The sequence below is a fragment of the Labeo rohita genome, chromosome 2 (assembly GCF_022985175.1).
Source record: "Labeo rohita strain BAU-BD-2019 chromosome 2, IGBB_LRoh.1.0, whole genome shotgun sequence".
Classification (NCBI taxonomy): domain Eukaryota; kingdom Metazoa; phylum Chordata; class Actinopteri; order Cypriniformes; family Cyprinidae; genus Labeo; species Labeo rohita.
The window spans coordinates 32,040,590-32,068,582 of NC_066870.1; the positions used below are offsets into that span (position 1 = coordinate 32,040,590).

General features: G+C 36.1%; 2 protein-coding genes across 2 annotated transcripts in view; both read left to right on the top strand.

The window, feature by feature from the left end:
- LOC127181924 (NACHT, LRR and PYD domains-containing protein 1 homolog) overlaps positions 1-18,837 on the top strand; it is a 28,534-nt gene extending 9,697 nt beyond the window's left edge. The window contains exons 9-14 of the mRNA XM_051136945.1: positions 6,401-6,544; positions 6,639-6,794; positions 15,317-15,406; positions 15,762-15,839; positions 16,445-16,570; positions 16,647-18,837. Of these exons, the coding sequence (XP_050992902.1) occupies positions 6,401-6,544; positions 6,639-6,794; positions 15,317-15,406; positions 15,762-15,839; positions 16,445-16,570; positions 16,647-17,844 (1,792 nt within the window). The 3' untranslated portion in view covers positions 17,845-18,837. The remainder of the gene's footprint in view (positions 1-6,400; positions 6,545-6,638; positions 6,795-15,316; positions 15,407-15,761; positions 15,840-16,444; positions 16,571-16,646) is intronic.
- A 2,276-nt stretch (positions 18,838-21,113) lies between these two features.
- LOC127177397 (NACHT, LRR and PYD domains-containing protein 1 homolog) lies at positions 21,114-27,773 on the top strand. The gene is made up of 9 exons (XM_051129672.1): positions 21,114-21,170; positions 22,810-24,529; positions 24,760-24,837; positions 24,936-25,010; positions 25,129-25,272; positions 25,359-25,514; positions 25,723-25,812; positions 26,100-26,210; positions 26,311-27,773. The coding sequence occupies exons 1-9, from the start codon at positions 21,152-21,154 to the stop codon at positions 27,494-27,496; spliced, it is 3,579 nt and encodes a 1,192-aa protein (XP_050985629.1). The 5' UTR covers positions 21,114-21,151; the 3' UTR covers positions 27,497-27,773.
- The last annotated feature ends 220 nt before the right edge of the window (positions 27,774-27,993 follow it).

A 27,993-nucleotide genomic window follows, 5' to 3' on the forward strand; every position in this document is an offset into this window, starting at 1 on the left:
TCTGAAGCTGGTCAGTCTAAATGAGAGCTGGGCTTCTGGGATCATTTCTCTTGTCCAGAACTGCACCAGTCTACAAGAGCTCAGGTAAGATGATTTGCATGAGTAAATGATGACTGACAGAACAGACTATTAATTACTGGATAGAGTATCCCTATAAGTCTAAATGCAGTCAATCCACATAGATTTGTTCATCATAAATAATACTTACAGTAAAATGATAAAACATTTTCTCTATGTAATTCAATGGTTTGCTCTGAAAGATTGTTCTTATACAAAACACATTTTGACATTTGACAGTTTGATTTGTGTAACTTCAATGTTGTAGTGTCAGTGTCTCTGGATTGCTTTTGGAGGATGGACTCATGTTACTGGAGAAATCACTGACTGATCCACACTGCACTGTGATCATTGAAGGGTTTGTGTGCTCAGTAGCTGTGCATTTGACTTTATTCTGTGATAAATTGTTTTAGCAGGCTCAGTCGATTTTAGCCACCAAAAAAGTTGCTTATACAGTGTAGATATATTAATAGAAACCACTGAAACCTCTGTTACTAAGAATATCTAATCTCTTTCTGAAATGTTATTCCATTTAGTAGTTATGTACTGTAGCGAAAAAAAAAGATCTTTTAAAAATTAGTTATAAAATAGGCCAGAATTTTCTTTACCACCACACCTTTATTAGTTGAAACATACATTTTCTGAAGTTATTTTATTGTCATTAATTGCCAGTCTTAAAATATATACTCAATATATTGGAACAAACCTAACAAAAACACAGTTTACTTGTTTACTACATAAGATTAAAAATCATATTGGTAATATATTTGGCATCTTTTTATTTACTCTGGTTTCCTCCCTTGTTATCAAGAAGGATGAACAGCAAACCCAAAGAAGAAAAATGGAGTCACAGCTGTAATGAGAAAGTGGAGATTCACTTCAAACCAAAGGTTTTGGAAAAGCTAGAAGAGTGAGATCATTTTTTATTTCATATATTTTTTTTTTATATGTTATCTTTCATACATTAGTTATTTCATTTATCATTATCTCTATTTTCTAGGCTGACCATCTCTAAGCCTAGTCTGTCTGGACTGAATCTTCAGCCACTTCCAGAGTGTCAGTCTTGTGTTCACATTGCTGATTCAGATCAGTGGGTTCAGGTGGAGCCGTCAGTCTGTACAGATGAAGGAGAGTCAGAGTTCAGGATCAGCACTTCGGCAGGTCGATTCGAGTGCAGCAGAACCAGAATGCGATGGGTCTGTGCTGGTGACGTCACTCTCCAGTATCGTGCAGTGGATGGACGTTTCCTCAGAGCAGAGCTGGAGAGGCTTCAGTGTGAGCGAATTGGTCCTGTGATTGATGTGACAGTGATCTCAGGGAAACTGGAGGAGGTCCATCTGCCTCATTACGCCTGTTTAGCAGAGTCAGACCCTGCTTTCAGAGATGCTGTGAAGCTCCTCACCAAAAGAGATGAAGGAATATCTTTACAATCTGTAGAGCTGACCCGTTATTATGCCAAAATAGTCCAACCATCCTTCTCTCTTACAACTCTAATTATAAGCTGGTTCATAAAGTGGGAAGAACACTGTGACCTTCTTCTCTACATGCGGTGTAAAGACCCTCTCATTCTTCACATCTACTTTTTTCCAGTGAATGACACTTGTTCAAAAGAAAAAGTTGAGCAGAATGAAAAATCAAGTCTTTTGATCAGCCATCCCAGACCTAACAGACCATTTCGGTTGAAAACACCTCACCTTCTTGAGGTTCCTGGTGCATCTGTCCATCCCGTAGAAGGGATTTCATTTAGAACAGATATTGATCCAAACTTCTTTAAAGTCAGACAACATCAGCATGATGATGTACAAATGAATCTTATCAGAGAGGAAGACAAGAAGTCTGTGTGGAAGGCCACAATATGGAAAGATGAATTTGCCCCAGTAAATCCAAGGCAAGTTCAATATGAGCCACAACAGAATTCTGAGTTTGATAAAGCTCAATTTTTTGAGAAACACAGATTGGCTTTCATTAAAAGAGTTAAAAATGTGAAGAGCATTGCAGATAAACTGCATGAGCAGAGAATAATTTATGATGAACTATATTCTGAAATCACACATACTAATTTGACCAGTCAGGATAGTATGAGAAAGATCTGCTCCACAGTGCATTCAAGTGGTGTGAATGCAAAAGGTAAATTCATTGTAATTCTTCAGGAAGAAGAGCCCCATCTCTTTGAAGAACTGGTGCGTTCAGATTCTTAAAGATCTCTTAGTGAACATATTGCTTTAGATGGGCAAATGTATATATGGACAGCCGGAATATGCTAAATGATTAAATGTAAGTGTTTAATGCTAGAATGTAAGATACATTTATTTCTGAACAGAACTGAAAAATTTATTGAAAAACACATGGCCAGATTAACTGGTGATTACTCATTAGGTACTAGTAGTTTTGCATGCTGAATTATCAAAGTTGCAGACAACACTCAAATGGTCATCAACTGTACGTAAAACAATCTCAAAGATATATTGAAATAAGTGTAAAGATTTTTTAAATAAGTGAAATAAATGGAAGTCAGCAATAACCAGAACTATTTGTTTTTTTTTTTGTTTTTTTTTTTATTTGGTCTTTTGTGTTTATTTATTATGCAGAAGAAATAACGGCATACAGGTTTGAATATGAGTGAGTAAATGATGACAGCATTTTTATTTTTAGGTAAGCTCTTAATGCCTTATCAGTTGGAGACAGACAACGTCTGTCAAACATCGGAAACTGCTTTCGTTTTAAAAGGCGGAAATCCTGCAGCTCTTTGTGTAACTGATTCCATGATATAGTGTATTTTGCGCTGTGTTAGACACGTTAGATTTGAGTCAAAAGTAAGTATCTGGCTGATAGGCATTTAATTGTTATTCGCGGATCAAGGTGTGTTATCCAACACGATGAGCAGCTTTGGTAAGTGAGAGAAACGGCGCGAACTAAATAATAAGGACGTGATACATGATGAAAAATATACAGAGATCAGAGCACAACAAACCAGCCAGGGCAAAATGAAAAAGTTCTTTGAAATACTATTCTAAGTTGACTTTTATTACGTATTACGTTCGAACCTACCATTCTGGGTAGTCTAATGTGACCTGTCTTGTGGTTCTTGGTAACAGGTGGTTACAGTTGGAAGCACAAGCGTCCTGATCCTGGTTCCAAAGTAGCAACCAGACATAAAAGTGAGTGAAAGTTTACCCTATTATTATCAGTATAAGTCACTTTATAGATTTACAGTTCAAGAGATCATTATTTATTATGTGTTGTCTTGGTTTGAGTATTACCAGAGCTCAATGTGGCTTAGACTTTTATTACTCTGCATTGACTATTGAATGTTCATCCTGGTGAAAAAAACAGCATATGCTGGTAAGTATGTTTTGATGCTGTGATGCTGGTTAGGTATGTTTTGGTGCTGGTTTTTGCTGGTCCTTTGCTGGTTTATGCTGGTCATGTTGCTGGTCAAGGACCAGCATAAACCAGCAAAGGACCAGCTTAAACCAGCACCAAAACATACCTAACCAGCATCAAAACATGCCTACCAGCATATGCTGTTTTTTTGACTAGGGAATTCAATTTTTAAAAAAATAAAATAAAAGAATACTGTGGAAATGCATCATTACAGTTAGTGAAAAGGGTCCGTATGTTTACATAAGGATTACTTAAGTAATCCTGTTAAAAGACTAGGTAGATTTTTTTATTCATATTTTTAAGTTTGTTCCCAAAAGCTGTAGAGGTGCTTAGTGTAAGGGTGAAAAAGATTCCCATGCAGATTTCACTCATTTTCAAGCTAAAGAACAGAAAGTTGCTTGTTGTGTGAGCTGTGCTTTACGCATCGCTGTGGTATTGACAGTAGACAATAGCCTTTTTTTTTGCTAGCAAAATTCTGAAATGTTGCTAATCTGACCACATCTTATATTCTGTTTTTTTGTAGACCAGTGATCATTCAGATAAAGCAAAGAGCAAATGTAATTGCGACAGAGCAAATCTATGTGTGGAACATGTTATACTGAACCAGTGATCTGTGCACAAAGAGCAAACTGGAAATACTAAAACCACCATCTCAACTGTTGTCAAATGACAAGAATCACAGCATCAAAATAGACCAGCTGTTCAGTCCTGACAGTGATGGAAACAAACCGAAAACTGTGATTCTCAGTGGAGATTCTGGAAGAGGGAAATCCTTCATGTTACAGAAGATCATGTTGGACTGGGCATCTGGAGAACTTTACTCTGAAAACTTTGATGTAATTTTTCTGTTGAAGTGTGATGAGCTGAAGTGTATTTCTGACGAGATGAACTTGTTTGAGCTCTTGAGCTGGAGTTGCAGCTTAACATCAGATCAGATCTCACAGATACTACAGTTAACACCAGAGAAAGTCCTCATCCTCATTGATGGAACTGATGAGTATGTATCTCATCCACCCCTTCATTTCATGTTACTACACACTGATCCATCCAAGAGAGCGCCACCTATGGTCATTCTTAGAAACCTGTTGAGGGGAATCTTGCTGCCTGAGTCATTCATGCTTGTCACCACAAGATCTATAGCTGCTGATGCACTGATGAATCTCCTCAAGGGTCCTCAGCGTTTCACTGAGATTATGGGCTTCTCTGAGAAAGGGGTGCAGGAGTACTTCCAGAAGTTCTTTCAGGATGAGCAGCTCTTCAGGAAAACATATGAGAGTGTGAAGACAAATGAAAGCCTCCTGACTGCCTGCTCTGTGCCTTTGCTGTGTTGGATGGTCTGTTTTTGTCTGAAGAAACACTTTACAGATGATGATCATGTGATGAGAGAACTAAAGACAACCACCTCCATATATGTGCACTTTGTGTCCACTCTACTGGAGCATCATGGTCACAGACAGTCTGTCCTCACCATGCTGAGGAGTCTGGGTCAGCTGGCAGAGGAAGGGATGAAGAAGCAAGAAGGTCTTTTTGTAAAGAAGAGTTTGACTGCAACTGGCTTAGATCCTGCTACTAATGTGTTCTTGTATAAAGACAGTTTGGAAAGAAAAAGCAGACAGGTGCCAGTGTTCAAGTTTATGCATCTCAGCTTTCAGGAGTTCTTCACAGGTCTTTATTATGTTTTATTGGATGAAGAAGAGTCCTGTGGGAAAGTCACTGAGCTGTTGAACTCACTGAAATCAAAGAGTATAATCAATAGGCCATCTCCAGAAAGAAGATCAAATCCCATCCCTTCAGTCATGATGTTTCTCTGTGGTCTCTTAAATGAGAAGGCGAGCAGCTCACTGTTTGAAATGATCAAGTGGACTGTTCCTCACACAATAACACTGAAGGAAAAACTGCTGGAAAGTGTTCTCACAATGAAAAAACAGCATGGATGTGAACTGTTTGCTCTCCACTGTCTGTATGAGCTCCAGGATGAGGAGTTTGTGAGGAGAGCTTTAGGAGATTGGGTATCCATAGATCTGTCTAACGTTTCCCTGAGGAGCACAGACTGTTGGGTGCTGCTGTACTGTCTTCAGTGCTGTCCACACATCAGAAACCTGAACCTCATGTACTGTGATTTAACAGCTGAGAAACTCAAGATTCTTCAGCCAGTGCTCTGTATGTGTGAGAATATGAGGTCAGTGTGTTTGTTTGGAGAAACACTTGTTAACAGAACACATATAGAATGTGACTCTACAATATTAGATAGATATTTTACCTCTGATAAAATGGCCATGTTTTTTTTCAGTGTAATTGTTTAAATTACATTTGAATTATACATTTGTGATATTTGCAAATAACATTTTTTTTTGTTTAAAGATAATATTTTTAAATTACATGAATGATTATAAAAACTTTCCAGTTTTATTTAAAAACTGAAATAATATGAAGTTAACTTGAGTATAATATGGAAAGGTGACATTTTGTGCAAATGCATTTTAAACTATATTTAAAAAAATATATTTTACACTAGATTTTTTATTCACTTATATATTATGTTTAGGTTGTCAGTGGAGCACCTGTCAGAAGTTGGAGATTTGATCCAGATTCTTGGTGAATCAAAAATCCTGAGAGAGCTGAAGTAATTTTAAAAGACATCATCCTACCTCCTAAACAGTAATATGAAAAATATTAAACCAGTCATTTGAACACAAATTATCTCTTCTTTGTACTTGCTAGAGTTCAGGAGGATGAGAACAGTGCCGAGAGTCCCAGATGGTCACTTAACCTGTCAATCACTCGTGGAGATGTCTTGTAAGAAACTTTCGCACATACATTGTAATCTTTCTTATAAAGAATAATTTATAGAATAATTATATAGTCTCGTAAAGAAAAAAAATAGGTTTCAGAATGCAACATAAATCATTCATGTACGGTGCTGTTATCAAATGTTTCTCTGTGTTTCTGTCTGTTTCAGGTTGTCTTTGAACTCCTCAGAGAAGAATCCATCATTTCCAGCAGTCTTAAACATCAGTCTTACATGTCCACAATCAGAGATATCCAGCACTGACTGGACACTCTTCTTACAGAGACTCAGCAAGACAGGAAAATTAGCAGAGGAGTAATAAAAATATTCATTTTGCCATTGCTTTATTTATCTCAACAGTAGATTTACTGTTCTCCATACATTCAACAACCATTTATATTTATTGTAGTTCTTCAGCTCTTGATGAGCATGTCAGTTTGCTGCTGTCTTCATTTCACTCTGTGGGTTTGAAGATGTTGGATCTGAAGCTGGTCAGTCTGAATGAGAGCTGGGCTTCTGGGATCATTTCCCTTGTCCAGACCTGCACCAGTCTACAGCAGCTCAGGTAAGACCATTTACTGTGGTGTCAGTGGCATCCCTAGGGATTCTGGGCCCAAAGCAATGATTTTGCTATAGGGCACTCTCAAAATCACTTTCAGTGGGGGCCCTTGGCACTCTGTCCCCCCCTCAAAAACATCTGAATTTCATCACATGTGATAGAGACAAAACTGTATCATCTACACATAAATTTGCAGCAGGCTGTCATGAACATGGCAAGAGGGTGAGAGAAGGGACTAAGTATCAGAATGAAACAAATTTGGGCTTTGGTTTTGGTCTGTTTCTCATACAAAGGGAAAACTTGAATCTCCAGTGAACCAAGGGTGAACTCTTTAAAACAATAAGCTGTAGTTGTACATTATAGATTTGTTTATAATAAATAGTAGTTTAGTTACAATAGATTAAGTGTGCTGCAGGCTAACTGAACAGAACTGAACTCAACACTTTTTTAGTATGTTATTGTGAAGATTGGTGTTTGTTTATCTACTATATTGCAGTGTCTGTGCTGATTTGCTTTTGGAGGAGGGAATCATGTTGCTGAAGAAATCACTGACAGATCCACACTGCACTGTGATCATTGAAAGGTATGTATAAACTCAACAGCTGTCCATTTAATATAGTTAGTTTGAGGATGCCCACAAAACAAATAAATTAGTTAAGATACTATGCGCATATACACTGATGCATTCATCTACAAATCAGGCCCATTAGGTCCACTGAAAATGTGTTTTTTTTTTGTTTTTTTTCCAATGTAGTCAATGTAGAGTCTCATTTTAGAGCGATTTAGGGAGGTGGTTTTAAAATACAGTCACCAATATTTATATGGATATATATATATTGCTATCAAAAATAGATTTATATCTATTCATAAATATTAAACATTTGTTAAAACTTGATTATTCAGTGGACAGTGGAGAGATTTAACAGGAAAGTTATTTTCAGTAGTTAGAAGGGAGTGGATTATCAGCAAAGTACAAACTTGAGACATTGAAACAAACTGACAGATCCACAACTGTCATGAGTGACATTAGGGTTTGTATGAAATTATTTTTTTAATGCACTAACCACAAGGCTATCGGCACCGACACCATTATGGATATTAACAAAAACAGTTTCTTTTTTATTATATGTTTTTCTATTGTTGTTTATGGTTTTGCTTGGTGAGAGTATGGACAAAACCTACAAAAGATTTAAGTAGAATATGGTGATATATTTTGCATCTTTTTATTTATCCTGGTTTCCTCCATCTTTATTAAGGAGGAAGTGCAGTAAACCCATTGGGCAGTGCAAAGAACAGGACTGCAGTCACAGCTGTTACGACAAAGTGAAAATTCATTTCAAACCGAAAGTTTTGTAAGAGCTGAAGAAGTGAGGTCAAATGATCATTTTGTATGTTTTCCTTTTATACATTTAGCATCTCATTTATCATCATCATCTCTGCTGTCCAGGTTGAACATCTCTGAGCCTGAACCGTCTGGACTGAATCTTCACCCACTCCCAGTGTGTCAGTCTTGTGTTCACATTGTTGATTCTGATCAGTGGGTTCAGGTGGAGCCATTAAGCTGTACAGATGAAGGAGGGTCAGAGTTCAGGATGCAGCAGGACCAGAATGCGATGGGTCTGTGCTGGTGACGTCACTCTCCAGTACCGTGCAGTGGATGGATGTTTTCTCAGTGCAGAGCTGGAGAGGCTTCAGTGTGAGCGAATTGGTCCTGTGATTGATGTGAAAATGATCTCAGGAAAACTGGAGGAGGTCCATCTGCCTCATTATGCCTGTTTAGCAAAGTCAGACCCCTCTCTCAAAGATGCTGCAAAAGTCCTCAGCATCAAAGATGAAGTAGTAATCTTGAAATCAGTGGAGCTGACTCGTTTTCATGCCAAAATACTCCAACCATCCTTTGGCCCACCACAGTGATTAAAGAAAAAGGCATTCCTGTAGAACAACATTTAGATCTTCTTATCTTCATGACAAATGAAGATCCTCTTATTCTCCATGTCTACTTTCTTCCACTTTGATACATTTTCAAAGGAAAAAATTGAGCAGGAAGAAACGGCAAATAATCCTCATGTCCTTGAGATTGAGCACCCCAGCCCTAGCATGAAAATTCAAATGGACACATCACACATTCTTAAAGTATCCGGTGCCAGTGCACTTCCTGAAGAGGGGATTACATTTTTAAGCAGTATTCACCCAGTCTTATTCAAAATCAAACAAGACATAAATGGGGATGTACAGATGACCCTCATCAAAGAGCAGCATGAAATGTTTGTGTGGAAAACAATCATTTGGAAAGACAAACTTAATCAGAAGAAAAAAGAAATGAAAGATTTAATGGCCAGGTATGTTAAACCTGATATATTTGATTCTGAAATCACATATCCCAGGGTTTCTCAAATTTTGCATTTAAAGGCCAATTGCCCTGTAAAGTTTAGCTCTGACCCTAATCAAACACACATGAGCAAGCTCATCAAGGTCTTCAGGATCATAGAAATAAGAGTTTGATCAGGGTTTGAGCTAAACTTTGCAGGGCAGTGGCCCTTCAGAAAGATCAGTTAGAAAGTGCATTTGAGTTATATGATTTCAGGAAGAGGAGCTTTAGCTCTTTGAAGAACTGGTGTGTTCTGATTCTTAACCCATCTGGTGTTTTGTTCTGTGATTTTTAGATTTTCAATTTTTGAATTTTAAAAATCACAGCAAACCATGGTGCAATAACTGACACTTTTAGAATCAAAAATCTAAATGTTGGCTGCTTTGATTAACAAGGGAATACACATACATTTATGTATATACCCTGTATATAGGCTTTTAATGGCTACACCATGGTATTACAGATGATTTTCTTTATTTTTTTTCTTGGATTTTAAGTGCATTTGCTGAATTTTTATCTTAAAAATGCATTAACTGAATAGAGTAAAATAAGATTTTTTTTTTTCTCAATAATTTTTAAATAAATGGTCCATATTTTAGATGTAAACATTTAGTAACATGAAAAACCCAAAAAATGTCATAAAAAATATGTACAGTTATAGTCTTCAGGTCAGTTTTGACCACAAACAACATGAGTGTGACTCCCAAATGAGCAATACAAGAAGGTTAAATAACAATCTCTTATGTAAAGAAGGTCAAGATACACTGTTTTATGAAGTTTTTCATAAAAAGATGTCAACAGCTGCTGTTTAATGGATACTGTTTAAAGATAAATCAATGTGTGAACTGAACTGAAATGATATTAGTTGAAAAATATGTAAATTGAAGTATTTTAACAAAAAGTCATAGTTAGACAGTACTTAAAATAATGTAACTTTCAAAATCTCATAAAACAAAGATTGCTGCAATATATTTGGTCAGATAAGATCATTGAAGGTGAATAAAAAAAAATCTGTGCAGGATTTATTTCTATATTCTCATGTCATAAATTAATTTTACTGTATCATCTAGTTTGACATGGCTTAGGTACATGGCTATGGTTTAGGCACTTTGTTAAGTGAATTTTAGAATTCACTGCTATTCATTTTGATATTTCTGTTTTTATTTTTCACACATGCTCCAATTTGTGGTAACAGTGTATATGTTAATATTTCTTAAAAATGATTTGTAGGTTTGGCAGGTTGTCCACAGAAATGAGCAAGGACGAACAAGTGTTTTAGTAAAACTGTTAGCCATTAAACTGATTGTTCATGTCCTTCTGGTGTGTTTTAGTCAATAAAAACTGTTGTACTGTTCTGTTTTTCTGTAGGTTGGGGTGACATAATTCTTCACTATAAAGCATCAGTCATTGATAAATGTAAGTTTGTGACAGAGTGTAATCTTCCATCTGTTGAACGTGTGGAGCTGGCAGGCCGTTATACTGAACCAGTGATCATTCAGAAGAGCAAAGCGCAGAATGAGCAATACTATCGTGAACATGTGAGGTCTGCACATGCTACTGGATCAAAACCATCATCTCAACTGTTATCAAATGACAAGAATCAAAGCATCAGAATAGACCAGCTGTTCAGTCCCGACAGTGATGGAAACAAACCAAAAACTGTGATTCTCAGTGGAGATTCTGGAAGAGGGAAATCCTTCAATGTTACAGAAGATCATGTTGGACTGGGCATCTGGAAAATTTTACTCTGAAAACTTTGATGTAATTTTTCTGTTGAAGTGTGATGAGGTGAAGTGTCTTTCTCAGAAGATGAGCTTGAATGAGCTCTTGAGCTGGAGTTGCAGTTTAACATCAGATCAGATCTCACAGATACTACAGTTAACACCAGAGAAAGTCCTCATCCTCATTGATGGAATTGATGAGTATGTATCTCATCCCCCCAGTCATTCGATGTTACAACTCACTAATCCATCAGATAGAGCTCAACCTATGGACATTCTTAGGAGTGTGTTAAAGGGAATCTTGCTGCCTGAGTCATTCATGCTTGTCACCACAAGATCTATAGCTGCTGATGCACTGATGAATCTCCTCAAGGGTCCTCAGCGTTTCACTGAGATTATGGGCTTCTCTGAGAGAGGGGTGCAGGAGTACTTCCAGAAGTTCTTTCAGGATGAAAAGCTCCTCAAGGATGCATTTGAGAGTGTGAAGACAAATGAAAGCCTCCTGACTGCCTGCTCTGTGCCTTTACTGTGTTGGATGGTCTGTTTTTGTCTGAAGAAACACTTTACAGATGATGATCATGTGATGAGAGAACTAAAGACAACCACCTCCATATATGTGCACTTTGTGTTCACTCTACTGGAGCATCATGACCAGAGTCAGTCTGCCCTCACCATGTTGAGGAGTCTGGGTCAGCTGGCAGAGGAAAGGAAGGAGAAGCAGCAGGTCTTTTTTGATGAAGAGAGTGTAGCCAAGACTGGTTTAGATCCAGCTACTACTTTGTTTTTGTATAAAGGTAGTTTAAAAATAAAAGACAAACAGGAGCCAGTGTTTAGGTTTATGCATTCCAGCTTTCAGGAGTTCTTCACTGCCCTTTATTATGTTTTACTGGATGAGGAAAAGTCCTGGTGGAAAATCCATGGACTGTTTCCCAGGGTGGAATGGGGAGATAAAATCTACAGGCCATCGCCAGCAAGATCAAATCCCATCCCTTCCATCCTGACGTTTCTCTGTGGTCTCTTAAATGAGGAGTTGACCAGCTCATTCTTTAAAAAGATCAAGTGGACTGTTCCTCACAACATAACACTGAAAGAAAGACTGGATGAATGTGTTAGTAGAATGGCAACAAATCGTGGACATGAACTGTTGTTTGCTCTCCACTGTCTGTATGAGCTCCAAGATGAGAGATTTGTCAGGGAAGCCCTGAAAACACACAGGTTCATAAATCTGTCTGACGTTTCCCTGAGGAGCACAGACTGTTGTGTGCTGCTGTACTGTCTTCAGTGGTATCCAGACATCAGAGACCTGATCCTAATGTACTGTGATTTAACAGCTGAGAACCTCAAGATTCTTCAGCCAGCGCTCTGTATGTGTGAGATTCTAAGGTCAGTGTGTATCCATTAAGAAAAATACACTTCATATTTTACTTAAATATTGTATGAATTTCTTTGGTGCTTGCAAGTATTTGGTATATCTATCAGTAAGCGCGTTTCCATTTGCGCAAAACTTTGGCAATATTTTATAAATGTCGATAAAAAAGTATTGTGAATTGACCGTTTCCATTAACCGATGTTATGCAACTGAACGTAATTTGTTCCTCTCATGATAGGTCATGGTAATGGATTTTGGTGGGATTTGGATGGATTTTGGCTTTATTTAATCGAAAGAGGCGTATGCGTGTATCTTTACAAAAGCAGCGTGGAAAGCTGTTTCAGAAATGTGTGTGACGCTGCTGGCATAAACATAACATCAGCTGCGGTGACCGTGTCAGAGCCGTTACACGCCGCAGATACGTGCAGTGTACATAGCATAAGCATTATACATGAGAAAGCCCCTTATACTTGAGAGTGGCTATGTATGAAGTGTTCTTTGGCGTTTATAGTATATTGAAGAACAGTGTTGGGAAGGTTACTTTGGAAATGTATTAGGTTACAGATTACAAGTTACTCTATTTAAAATGTAGTGTCAATTTTCAGTTACTCAATTACTGTAATGTAACTTATTACATTTGATTAATTTTTGATTACTTTTCTAAATTTCTAATATTTTAATCTGTTAATTATTTTGAAACATTTAAACCAGGCAGAGTTAACCTTATAGTAGCACTCAACACTGACTACAATGCAATTTATGAAAGAAGTCAATTAAATCTGTATGTGGGTGTGTGTGAAAAAATTAGAATGTAACCCCTTTGTAATCATTAACATTGTCAAAAGTAACTGTAATTTAATTACACATTTTTTTTAGTGACTGCAACTAATTACAATTACATTTATTTTGTAATTAAATTACATAATTCTGTTACATGTAACTAGTTACTCCCCAACACTGTTGAAGAATGATCATATGACTTTTTACATATGCCATGTGACCTATAAATGCGAAAAAGCTGTTTCCATTTCAGTTTTGCAAAATATTCCTTTTTCGAATTGCCTGAAAAACCACCTCATGCGAGCATAAAAACTTTTTTGCAATATATGGGAGTTTTTGTGAAATCGATGTGTTTCCATCAAGTGTATTTTCAAGTCGCAATTTTGAAGGATAATAGAAACTAGTAATGTGACAGAAAAATACATGTATATGTGTGTGTGTGTGTGTGTGTGTGTGTGTGTGTTTTTTGTGTTTTCTGGGAAAAAAAATAATCCACCAGATATATTATTTATATAATAAAATTTGTGTCAAAGCATGTTAACAGTGATTAACAGGATAATAGCAAGAATCAATTATGGAAACTGAACTATGGACACAATTCAGATTCTGCTGTAAAGCAGCTCTAAAAGTAAAACAGTAGCGTCATTTTAGCGTTGTTATTTAGCTCAAAGTGGTTCAGTGTTGGTTTCGTTCAGATTAATAACAGTGTGAAGTCACTCAATCAGTCAGTTCAATACTGATTCAGTTCAGTTGTAATATGACTGTCAATGTTGCCAAGCTGCTCAGTACAGCATGTATTCATGTGTACACTGACTTGTCAAGGTGTAAGAAAATACTTTTGTTCATTTTCAAAATGATTTTTGTTTTTGACTCAAGGTTGTCAGTGGAGCACCTGTCAGACATTGGAGATTTGGTCCAGAATATTGGTGAATCAAAAATCTTGAGAGCTGTGAGGTAATTTAAACAGACTGTATCATACATCCAATACAGCCATGTAAAATATCAAACAATTGACCTGAATATAATGTTTTATTAACTGTTTAAATTAATTTTCTGTGCTTCTGACTTGGTAGAGTTAAAGAGGATGAATACAGTGCTGAGAGTCCCAGATGGTCACTTGACCTGTCAGTCACTCATGGAGATGTCTTGTAAGAAACTATTGCACATAAACTGTAATCTTCCATTTCAACAATAACTTTAGAATAATTATATAGTCTTATAAAAATTATGTATGTTTTCAAACACTGCAGCTGTCATTCATAGTGAGTGTACGATGTGGTTATCAAATGTTTCTGTGTCTCTGTCTGTTTCAGGTTGTCTTTGAGCTCCTCAGAGAAGAATGCATCATTTCCAGCAGTCTTAAACATCAGTTTTAAATGTTTACAATCAGACATATCCAGCACTGACTGGACACTCTTCTTAAATAGACTCAGCAAAGCAGGAAAAGTAGCAGACAAGTAAAAAAAATAATTTTGCCTTTTACCCTTTTTATCTCATCTGTAGCTATACTGTTACTCACATGGATTTTGGTCAAATATTTTTGTAGGCCTTCAGCTCTTGATGAGCATGTCAGTTCACTGCTGTCTTCATTTCACCCTGTGGGTTTGACAAAGTTGAGTCTGAAGCTGTTCAGTCTGAATAAGAGCTGGGCTTCTTGGATCATTTCCTTCGTTCAGAGCTGCACTAGTCTGCAGCAACTCAGGTAAGAGGATCTGCATTCATTCATCTAATTCATTTGTTCTAATACAAGGAACAGTGGCCCCATAGGGTTAAAAATGTCTGATGTCAGTGCATTAGATCAGAGTAAGGCATCTGAATTATATATATTTTTTTTTTCATTTAACAAACTCTCATGCCATGAAGAGCTATATAAAAAGTTTAAATTCATAAACACTTCAGTTTTCATTTCTTACTTAAACCAAGCTATTGTGTAGCTTCAGATCACTAGGACTTGTGCATAATTTTAAAGACAGAAGCACTAGTCTCTATTTGTTGTAATTGTGATCAAATATATTCTTCAAAATGGTGTCCTTTGTGTTAATTGGAAAATCAGTTTCAAAATGACAAGGTTAATGATAACTGACTTATTTATTGGGTAAACTATGCCTCTACTGCAAAATGCAGCAATTCCACTATATAAATGTGTTCATTCTCTCTGTGTGATGCAAGCTGATTGAACAATGACTAAATAAATTGTAACTCGATGAATTGCTATGAAATTATACAAAACACATTTTTATAGTACATAATTGTGAATACTGATGATGTTTGTGTAATTTCAAAATTGTAGTGTCAGTGTCACTGAATTGCTTTTGGAGGAGGGACTCATGTTACTGGAGAAATCACTGACAGATCCACACTGCACTGTGATCATTGAAGGGTATGTGAGCTTAATAGGTAAATTGTTTTAATAAGCTTGTTTTTTAATCAGGGTAGGGCCACAAAACAAATTAGTTACATACACAGCATGGATAGAAAATATGAAACATAAAATGTACAAAACATTAGAAATGTTAGTTTAAGTGTCTTTAGCTAATTAAATATTGTTTGCTTTAAATTAGTTTGTAAAATATTCCAGAATGTTGCTCATGTTTTAGATGTTTTGAGCTACTGCTTTCCATTTTATGATTATGAAATACAATCACCTTTCGTATCATAAAGGGTGACAATATGACTTTCTCTGAGCATCTATCGCTGGTGTCTTTATTCATTGTGGTTCCTCCGTCTTTCTCAAGGTGGAAGTGGAAAGAACGGGCCTTGTGTCTCAGCTATGAGGAAGTGAAGATTCACTTCAAACCAAAAGAGTTGGATAAGTGAGATCATTTTAAGTTTTATATATGTTTTAGGTTAAACATGCAGAAAGATTTAAGACAAGACACTTCAGGTGAATAGGGTAAACATTTATAACAGATACCATACTTTCCCTTGCATACTCAATCTGCAAACGAGTCATGTAATTAAATGTGCACTAATTTGCATTAAATTTCTAAAACAGAAATCTGAACATAGGATGAAGCCTGGTTTAAAGTATATTTCATTTTATTGACCTGTTTAAGTTAAGGGCTTTACAGTGGTGATTTTAGATACATTTTTCACTCCATGAATCAGAAAATAGTCAACAGTCGGGGGAAAAAAATATTTTTGCCATATTTTAGGAATAAAATGTTATATAAATCAGGCAACTAGCTTAAAATAAACAAAGTACAGTAGTACTTTGACCAAAATTTGAACATTAAATCAATATTTACAATATTTTGCCAATATTTTTCTAGTGCACATGACCAGTCTTGTAGTGAACAGTTCATACATGCAAGTTTATCCACTGACATCAGTAATAACATAACATCAGTTTGACAACCTGTACAGAACATCATTGCACCAATACTGAAGTTGATTACAACTTTCATTCCATTTGCAGGTTGAGCAGTAAATCCACTGACCAGTGCACAGAAAACAACTGTAGTCATTGCTGTAATGAGAAAGTGGAGGGTCTCTTCACACCAGAGGAGCTGGATGAGCTGGAAGAGCTGGATGAGCTGGAAAAGTGAGATAATATTATCAAAGTATATGTTTGTCATACATTTATCATCTCATTTATCATTTTCATCTCTGTTTTCTAGGCTGAACATCTCTGACTCTGAATCGTCTGGACTGAATCTTCAGCCGCTCCCAGTGTGTCAGTCTTGTGTTCACATTGTTGATTCTGATCAGTGGGTTCAGGTGGAGCCGTCAGTCTGTACAGATGAAGGAGGGTCAGAGTTCAGGATCAGCACTCCGGCGGGTCGATTCGAGTGCAGCAGGACCAGAATGCGATGGGTCTGTGCTGATGACGTCACTCTCCAGTACCGTGCAGTGGATGGACATTTCCTTACAGCAGAGCTGGAGAGAGTTCAGTGTCAGCGAATTGGTCCTGTGATTGATGTGACAGTGATCTCAGGGAAACTGGAGGAGGCCCATCTGCCTCATTATGCCTGTTTAGCGAAGTCATACCCCTCTCTCAAAGATGCTGTAAAGGTCCTCAGTGTTGAAGATGAGGAAATCTGTTTGAAATCAGTAGAGTTGACCCGTTTTCATGCAAGACTAATCCAGCCTTCCTTTTCTCCTACTGCTGTGGTTATAAAAAAAGACGCCCCTGTTGAACAACATTTAGATCTTCTTATCTTTATGAAAGGAACAAATCCTCTTATTCTCCGTGTCTACTTGTTCCCACAGCTTGATACTTTTTCAAACAAGAGAATTATGGAGGATGAAAAAGCAAAAGATCCTAATATCCTTGAGATTGTGCACCCCAGGCCAAACATGGCATTTCAAATGGAAACACCACACATTCTTGATGTGTGTGATGCTGATGTTATTCCTTTAGAAGGGATTTCATTTTCATCCGAAGCTAAGCCAAACTTCTTCGAGATCAGGCAAGGTGAAGTTACAGATAAGGATGTACAGATGACTCTAACCAGACAGCGCGATCAAACACTTGTGTGGAAAACAGTTATTTATAAACAAAAACTAATTCAGAAACAAAAAGTAAAGAGAGCGTTAAAGCGCAAGCAAGACAATGTTTATTTATTTGATGACAATTGGCTAGAACTCATTAACAGGGTTACAAATCCGTTACGAATTGCAGACAAACTGCTTTATGAAAAAGTAATTAGTGAAGAAGAATACTCAAAAATTAGATCTACTCCATGTCTTCAAGAAAAAATGAGAGAGATCTGTTACATAGTACGAAATGGTTGTAACATGAAGAAAGCTAAATTAATGTTAATTATTGAGCAAGAAGAGGAATTTCTTTTTAAAGATTTAGAAAACCCATCGTAGTCTTAATCTTTTCTCTAGGTGAATGCATTACATCTGTGGCTGCAGATGAACCTAAGGCTTCTCTAGCCACTGTAAATAATAATTAATCTGAAATAAAACAAACAGTAGTTTTCAAAAAAAAAAAAAAAAAAAAAATTGATAATACTGAATGATCTGAGGATCCTCAAATTTAAACTGTGTTTGTTTTGCTTCAAGAGAGCAACCATACATTTGTGTTGTTGTTGTTTTTTTTTATTAATTTACAATTATTTATTCATTTAAATTCATCATAATTAATGATTTATAATCATTAGTCATTAGCCATTTATAAAATTTATCATTTTATTATTGTTATCATTTATGTCATTTTTTTATTATTTAACTTTTATTTACTTTTTTTATTATGCTTCTATATTTTAGATTTCTTATTATAGTCATATAATGATTTATAATCATTAGTCATTAGCTATTTATTAGCTTTTTTCAAGTTGACACAAGCTTTACATCATATTTGACTGAATCTTGTCTCTTCACTTTCCCACATGTACTTTTATTCATTATTCTAAAATCCTCCCTCCCGAGTCTCCAAAAACAACACTGTATGATACATTAACTTCTCTATTCTTAATGGCTGCTTACACAGTTGGGAGAATTGAGCATTGACAAAAGTGAATGAACTAGACAAAATGTGCTTCTAGACAAAAGTTACAGACAAAACTCTTACAAAACCTTGAGAAACATGCAGACTTCTGCAGTATATATTTCCTTATCGAAGAAGGTCAATGTAAAATATGTTTTGTACAGGTTTTCTTTATGCACAGGTGTGTACAATTAATTTGAATGCACTGTTCAGTTTGACATTAATTCTTTTATATAGTCTTTTATTATAGTTTAACCACTTGTTTTATAAACTGAATTCTGTGTATTTACAAAAAAATAATAATGCTCTGTCTCATAACTACACATACTAAATAAAAAGCAACTAGTGATAGTAACAATGTTGCTACAAACCTACAGTTTTGTGTCAAAAGATACATTTGTGAGTCATTGTAGTGATTATCATCAAAGCAATACATCCTAAAACCAACCTTTAAAATCCTTACAAATGCAAATTGTACAAAGAGCTTAAATCCAATCAAAAAAATTAAAATGTGTTATTTACAAAGTTACATTACATTTACATTTTTTTTCCTCTCTGAAATGTCTTTCTCTCTCACACACAAACACACACACACACACACACACATATATATATATTGCAATGGAGCAGTTTAATACTATTAAATTGAAGACGATGTACCATAGAGCAAGAAAAAAAAAATAGTGAAAGTAACAAAACACATTTTAATGGGCATAATTAAGTGTAAAAATAAAAATATCTAAGGGATATATAGTCAACCCAAAAATTATTCAAACAGCAGATATACACCATCTTTTGATATTTTTTTTTTTTTTTACTAGTGGGTGCAGGACACAGTTTATGATAATGAGATCTAAATACATTTTGGTTTGATTGTATCTATTTGATAAATGAAGTTGACCAACTAACATTATACATATTCTTTTAGTTTCTGTACCCTATATTTTACAAATGTACCGGTAAATTTTAAAATATCGGTATCGGTACTCGAAATCGGCAAGTACCAAAAATAAAAGTATCGGTATCGGGCGAGTACTGAAAAAAGTGGTATCGGTGCATCCCTAATATATATATTTATATATATATATATATATATATATATGCAGAAAACACAGGTACTTTGGAATGGCTGAACAAAAAGAAAGATCCAGAATAAAAATGTAATTATTTTTTTCATCTGAACAGGTAAACATGTGAAAACAAGACATTGTAATTGTGATCAAGCAGAAATAACAGCAGAGCCAGTCTTCTGAAAATAACCAGCTCAAACTTGCCTGCACAGCACACACCCATTTTGCACATTTCTCATTTTTTGAGATCCAATCTGATACCATGACACTTTTTGGATAAAGTGTCTTAAAACAGAGCTTCATTGTATTTAAGAATACATTTTTGATATTAGCTGAGATGGTTGACTGAATCTGGAGATTTTTATGCTGTTATTCTGCCTTGTGCGTGGTTGAAGTAAAATGGCAGAAGCCAGTATTTCATGGCATGAGGATCAGGTCATCTGTCCAATCTGTCTGTATCTGCTGAAGGATCCAGTAATCATTCCCTGTGGACACAGTTACTGTATGAGCTGTATTACAGGCTGCTGGGATCAGGACGATCAGAATGGAGTCTACAGCTGCCCTCAGTGCAGACAGACCTTCACTCCAAGACCTGTTTTGTGTAAAAACACCATGCGGGCTGTACTGGTGGATAAACTCAAGAAGACAAAAGTACAAGCTGCTCATTCTGTATCAGCTGCAGACAAGAGGACTGAGAAACAGGTAAAGCAGTTATGGTTATGCTAACGCTAACACCTAAACAGGGAGACTGTTGATTTATCATAATATCTGATAACTTAAGTCATATTAACACCTTCTTGTAATACATGTTTTCTATGTGCATGAACATCTAACACTGACCAAAACTAATTCTATCATCCTTTTATTGACACAAAAAAACCCATAGATTTCTGACCAGAAACAGGTTATGTGAAGTCTAATTTTAGGTAATGTTAAGAATCGCTTCTTCCTTTTTGAATCACAAGCCTTTAACTGTGATTTGCCTGCTCCTCACTTTTTATCTTTAACTTTGTCATAACAATTAGTTGTTCGTTACAGCCTGTATATACTATATGGATTTAATGTTAATATGGTTTGTGTACTCTTTGCACATAATGGTAAGCAGACATATAAAGCTACCATGTGTTGCCTTTTTGAATTTTATTGTTATAAAATAATATTCAGATTTTTCTTAGTGCACCTCTTACAACATTGTGCTTTTACATTTTTTTCTACAGAAGAAACACAAACGCTCTAAGTCAAAAGGACCTACTTATCTCAGATGCATGGCCGCTGTAAGTAATGGGCTGTCTGATAAAGGAAAGATATGATTAAAAGGATTTATTCTAAATGTTAATGATTACCAATTTGAGCCACTGGAAGAATATTTTCCAAAAGACTTCATGTGATATTTATGAACCATCTCAAATTCTAAATGTTTGTAATCCTTTAAAAACTTTTATTTAAAAAAGAAAATTGTGCTGAAGAGTGTGTGCATACAGCTTTGTATGAGCAGATTGAGGTTAATTAGACCGTCATTTTATTTTTTCCTTCTTGTTTCCAGTCTTATGATGTCATGGACTATGGTGAATTTGCAGAGTTACAAAGTCAGCTCAGAGATGACCTAGAAAGCAGGGTGATGAAAATATATGAAAGAGGTAAAACTACTTACTGTTAGATTCAGAGAGGAGTTATAAATTATGTAATAGCCCATGAAAACATGCTAGGGTTGCACATTTCATCGTAGCATCTATTAATACATACACTGTAAAATCCAATTTGTTTACCTTAGATATAATTAGTTATCTTTACTTAGATGCTATACTTACTAGGTTTTAGCAAGTTACAGCAGGAACCAATGACATTAATAAACCAGTGAGAGGCAGCAGTGCACTGATATGTTGCTAATTTGCAAAATAACAACAGAAGAAGAAGAAAAGAAAAGTTTTTGAGGTGGGGCAATTCTTAATCTGCAGTTATTTTTCACTAGTTATCCAAAGTCATCTTTAATGTTGTTTCATTAACACTGAAATATTTGAGAGAACATCACATAAGCTGACTTTATAAATTAATGTTGATTTTTGTAAAATGTTTGTGTGTGTGTGTGTGTGTGTATGTGTGCACCTGGTATTCATCACGTTATGGGGACCAAATGTCCCCACAAGGATAGTAATACCAGTAAATTTTGACCTTGTGGGGACATTTGTGAGGTCCCCATGAGGAAACAGGCTTATAAATCATGCAGAATGAGTTTTTTTGAGAAAGTAAAAGTGTGCACAGTCTCCTGTGAGGGCTAGGTTTAGGTGTAGGGTAGGTGTAGGGCGATAGAAAATACGGTTTGTACAGTATAAAAACCATTACGCCTATGGAATGTCCCCATAAAACATGTAAACCCAACATGTGTGTGTGTGTGTGTGTGTGTGTTTTTTTTTTACTTACCATTCTAGTGATTAATGTTCCCTTTGGTTGGGCACTTGGAAATTTTGTTCACTTGGAATCTTGTTATAATTTTTTTAATCATAAAATCATAATTTTTGTATTTCAAATGATAAAAAGTAATAAGTAGGTTACTTTTAGGAGATAACCTTCTTGTTCTTTTAATTAAATCATTAGCTAATGTATTTTTATATTTAAAAATGATCTTTTACAATTTTATTGTTCTTCATAAACACCTTGATAAATTTAATTAGGTTGAGACAATCCTTTAATATTTGTGGTAATGTGCTCAAGTCACAGACAGACTTCAACATTCAGCACACGAATCACAACAATAGTAACAATTCAATTTTGTTTATTTGTACTAATTTTGTTAATAACCATTTTATTTTCCCTTTTTGTTGTGCTACTACTGACACAAGACAGTAAATAAAATTAGCATATAAAAACAACAACAGTAAAACAAAGCAATTGCATAATTTATTCATGCCGCAATGCACTCTGGGAGTGAGTGAGTAGCTATACTAAGTCAAGAGTAAACCTAAAGTAAAGGATCAAGTACCCGCTACATTTCTTTTTTAGTTACTAGAACTCTTGTGTAAGTAAACTGTACTAACTAAGCATTTGTCAGTACAACATACTATTCCTATTTCACTTTACTTAGTTTTTTTTAAGGCAATCGGTTTGCATGTTTTTTTTAAGTAAGCCCAACTAATTAGATTTTACAGTGTACTGTGATTAACTAATGTTAAAGGTGTTATTTACAGCATGTCATTTAATTGTACCACTGTGGAGAATTTTGCTTATTAACAAAATTTGTTCTTGATTATTTATGCTTGTTTCTGCATAATTTTTCTATAGAGCAGAGCAACATAGTTCATCAGTACAAGTCTTCAGTCACTGACAGGTCTAAGTTTGTGACAGAGTATAATCTTCCATCTGATAAACTTGTGGATCTGGCCAGATATACTGAACCAGTGATCATTCAAAGGAGCATAGAGCAAACTAAGAAATACTATCGTGAACATGTGAGGTCTGTGGATGCTTTATCTCATCTGTTATCAATTGACAAGAATCACAGCATCAGAATAGACCAGCTGTTTAGTCCCGACTGTGATGGAAACAAACCGAAAACTGTGATTCTCAGTGGAGATTCTGGAAGAGGGAAATCCTTCATGTTACAGAAGATCATGTTGGACTGGGCATCTGGAGAACTTTACTCTGAAAACTTTGATGCAGTTTTTCTTCTGAAGTTTCAAAAGCTAAAGTATATTTCTGAGGAGATGAGCTTATTTGAGCTCTTGAGCTGGAGTTGCAGCTTAACATCAGATCAGATCTCACAGATACTGGAGTTAACACCACAGAAAGTCCTCATCCTCATTGATGGTATTGATGAGTATGTATCACATCCACCCATTCGTTTGCACACTAATCCATCCAAGAGAGCACCACCTATGCTCATTCTTAGGAACTTGTTGAGGAGATTCTTGCTGCCTGAGTCATTCGTGCTTGTCACCACAAGATTTGTAGCTACTGATCACCTGATGAATCTCCTCAAGGGTCCTCAGCGTTTCACTGAGATTGAGGGCTTCTCTGAGAGAGGGGTGCAGGAGTACTTCCAGAAGTTTTTTCAGGATGAGAAGCTCTTCAGGAAAACATTTGAGAGTGTGAAGGCAAATGAAAGCCTCCTGACTGCCTGCTCTGTGCCTTTGCTGTGTTGGATGGTCTGTTTTTGTCTGAAGAAACACTTTACAGATGATGATCATGTGATGAGAGAACTGAAGACAACCACCTCCATATATGTGCACTTTGTGTCCACTCTACTGGAGCATCATGACCAGAGTCAGTCTGTCCTCACCATGCTGAGGAGTCTGGGTCAGCTGGCAGAGGAAGGGATGAAGAAGCAGCAGATCCTATTTGATGAAAAGAGTGTAGCCAAGACAGGCTTAAATCCAGCTAGTACCTTGTTCTTGTATAAAGATGATCTTAGAGGAAAAGAAAAAACAGTTTATAAGTTTATCCATTTCAGATTTCAGGAGTTCTTCACTGCGCTTTCTTATGTCTTGCTGGATGAAGAAGTGTCCTGGTGGAAAGTCAGTGAGCTGTTTAACTTGATGTATTCAGAAGCTGTAATGTACAGGTCATCTCCTATTTTGAGAGGTAGACTATCAAATCCCATCTGTTCAGTTGTGATGTTTCTCTGTGGTCTCTTAAATGAGAAGGTGAGCAGCTCAATCTTTCAAAAGATCAAGTGGACTCACACCATGAAACTGAAAAAAAGGGAAGTAAAGAAAAAGCTGATGAAAAGGATTTCTGCAATGACATGGCAGTGTGGATTTGAGTTATTTGCTCTCCACTGTCTGTATGAGCTCCAAGATGAGAGATTTGTCAGGGAAGCTCTGAAAACACACAGGTTCATGTATCTGTCTAACGTTTCCCTGAGGAGCACAGACTGTTGGGTGCTGCTGTACTGTCTTCAGTGCTGTCCACACATCAGAGACCTGAACCTCATGTACTGTGATTTAACAGCTGAGAAACTCAAGATTCTTCAGCCAGCGCTCTGTATGTGTGAGAATATGAGGTCAGTGTGTTTGCATGAAGAGAAATGCTTGCTTTTTTTTAAACATTGCATATTGTACATAAATGTATGACATTTTTGCAATTGTTTCCCTATATTGGTCAATGAACTGACTTATTGTAATGACAGTGTTTATTTCGTTTGACCCATATATCATGTTTATGTTATGGTTTGCTTTGATAAAACATTCCATAAAACATTTAACATCATAAACGATTTTTGGTTTTGACCAGGTTATCAGTGGAGCACCTGTCAGAAGTTGGAGATTTGATCCAGATTCTTTGTGAAGGAAAAATCTTAAGAGAGCTGATGTAATTTTACTTCTATTACAGGCACACAGAATATAAGGCCATTCATTGCCATTTTTGAGTATAATATATTTATGTTATCCGTTCTTCCTACTTGTTAGAGTTCAGGAAGATGAGAACAGTGCTGAGAGTCCTAGATGGTCACTTAACTTGTCAGTCACTCATGAAGATGTCTTGTAAGAAACACAAACATTGTAATTCTTCTTATCAATATCAATAACACAGCAGATATATTTCAAAGTGAGTGAAATGATGTGGTTATCAAATATTTTTCTGTATTTCTGTCTATTTTAGGTTGACTTTGAGCTCCTCAGAAAAGAATCCATCATTTCCAGCAGTCTTAAACATCAGTTTTAGATGTCCACAATCAGAGATATCCAGCACTGACTGGACACTTTTCTTGCAGAGACTCAGCAAGACAGGAGAATTGGCAGGAAAGTAAGATTTTTTTTTTTTGCCATTATTTATCTCATCAGTAGCTGTGCTGTTATTCATACATGCAACAATCATTTACATTTTTGCAGTACTTCAGCTTTTAATCAGCATACCAGTTTGTTGCTGGCTTCATTTAAATCTGTGGGTTTAAAGACGTTGGATCTGAAGCTGGTCAGTCTGAATGAGAGCTGGGCTTCTGGGATCATTTCCCTTGTCCAGACCTGCACCAGTCTACAGCAGCTCAGGTAAGAGGATTTGCATGAGTAAATGATGACTGACAGAACAGAATATTGATTATTCCACATTATAGATTTGTTCATCATAAATAATACTTCAAACTCACACTCTCTATGCTGCAAGCTAATTGAAATGTCACTAAATGATAGCATGCATTGTGTGTATTTTATTTTAAGATTTTTGCTCATTACTGTTTGTGTAACTTCAATATTGTAGTGTCAGTGTCACTGGATTGCTTTTGGAGGATGGACTCATGTTGCTGAAGAAATCACTGACTGATCCACACTGCACTGTGATCATTGAAGGGTTTGTGTGCTCAATAGCTGTGCATTTGACTTTATCCAATAATAAATAGTTTAAGAAAACTCATTTTATTTTATTTACTTAATTAAAAACAGTTGAGCTGCTCATGTTAATAGATATGGTTATAATAATAACAATGGTGTATTTATGGAGTATGAAATCTACAAAACTTCCATTACTGAGAATCTAACAAAAAAACTCCAAAATGATCCTACAAAAAGATTGAAAAGCATATTGGTGATATATTTAACAACTTTTATTTATGTCTGGTTTCCTCCATGTTTATCAAGGTGGAAGTGCAGTAAATCTGCTGACCAGTGCAAAGAACAGGACTGGAGTCACAGCTGTAATGAGAAAGTGGAGATTCAATTCAAACCAAAGATTTTAGAAAAGCTGGAAGAGTGAGATCATTTTAATTTTATAAAAATAAGTGTATTATATGTTTGTCTTTCATACTACACATTAGTCATCTCATTCATTATTATGATCTCTGTTCTCTAGACTGAACATCACTGAGCCGGAACCATCTGAAATGAATCTGTGCTGTCAGTCTTGTGTTCACATTGTTGATTCTGATCAGTGGGTTCAGGTGGAGCCATCAGTCTGTACAGATGAAGGAGGGTCAGCATTCAGGATCAGCACTCCGGCGGGTCGATTCGAGTGCAGCAGGACCAGAATGCGATGGGTCTGTGCTGGTGACGTCACTCTCCAGTACCGTGCAGTGGATGGACATTTCCTCAGTGCAGAGCTGGAGAGGCTTCAGTGTGAGCGAATTGGTCCTGTGATTGATGTGACAGTGATCTCAGGGAAACTGGAGGAGGCCCATCTGCCTCATTACGCCTGTTTAGCAGAGTCAGACCCCTCTCTCACAGATGCTGTGAAGCTCCTCACCAAAAGAGATGAAGGAATATATTTACAATCTGTGGAGTTGACCCGTCATCATGCCAAAATAGTCCAACCGTCCTTCTCTCTTACAACTCTAATTATAAACTGGATCATGCAATGGGAAGAACACTGTAATCTTCTTCTCTACATGCGGTGTAAAGATCCTCTCATTCTTCACATCTACTTTTTTCCAGTAAATGACACTTATTCAAAAGAAAAAGTTGAGCAGAATGAAAAATCAAGTCTTTTGATTAGTCATCCCAGACCTAACAGACCATTTCGGTTGAAAACACCTCACCTTCTTGACGTTCCTGGTGCATCTGTCCATCCTGTAGAGGGGATTTCATTTAGAACAGATATTGATCCAAACTTCTTCAAGGTTAAGCAACATCAGCGTGATGATGTAAAAATGAATCTTATCAGAGAGGAAGACAAGAAGTCTGTGTGGAAGGCCACAATATGGAAAGAAGAATTTGCCCCAGTAAATCCAGGGCAAATTCAAGAAGTGCCGCATCTGTGTTCTGAGTTTGATAAAGCTCAGTTCTTTGAGAAACACAGTTTGGCTCTCATTAAAAGGGTTAAAAATGTGAAGAGCATTGCAGATAAACTGCGAGAGCAGAGAATAATTCATGATGAACTATATTCTGAAATCACACAAACTAATTTGACCAGTCAGAATAGTATGAGAAAGATCTGTTACTCAGTTCATTCAAGTGGTGTAATCGCAAAAGGTAAATTCATTGTAATTCTTCAGGAAGAAGAGCCCCATCTCTTTGAAGAACTGGTGCATTCAGATTCTTAAAGATCTGTTAGTGAATATATTGTTTTAGCTGGACAGCCAGATTATGCTAAACGATTAAATGTAACTGTTTAATGCTAGAATGTAGGATACATTGATTTCTGAACAGAACTGAAATATTAATTGAAAACACATTATCAGATTAACTGGGATTACTTATTAGGTACTAATATTTTTGCTAACTGAATGATCAAAGTTACATACAACACTCAAATGATCAGCTTAACTGTACATAAACTCAAAAACATCTAGTATATTTTGTTGTCTAATAAGATTGTTGAATAAGATTAATGTAGTTTTTTTTTTTTTTTTTTGGCCCAGTTTGACATTTATGGTACATTTATGGTTTAAACACCTCCTATGTAAACTGAATTTTGAACATGTAGAAGCTTTTCTGAAGATCCAGGACTTTTTTGTTTTATAAAAATTGCATCTACAACAGTTTACTGGCACATTAAAAGTGATATTGTCATGTCTTTGAGTTGTAAGATTTTTTAATA

Bases quoted from the DNA above. Each gene is read 5' to 3' on its own strand.
- LOC127177397 (XM_051129672.1), top strand. The intron at 25,273-25,358 runs GTAAGATTTTTT...ACATTTTTGCAG, and splicing joins ACAGGAGAATTGGCAGGAAA to TACTTCAGCTTTTAATCAGC. The intron at 25,813-26,099 runs GTTTGTGTGCTC...ATGTTTATCAAG, and splicing joins TGCACTGTGATCATTGAAGG to GTGGAAGTGCAGTAAATCTG.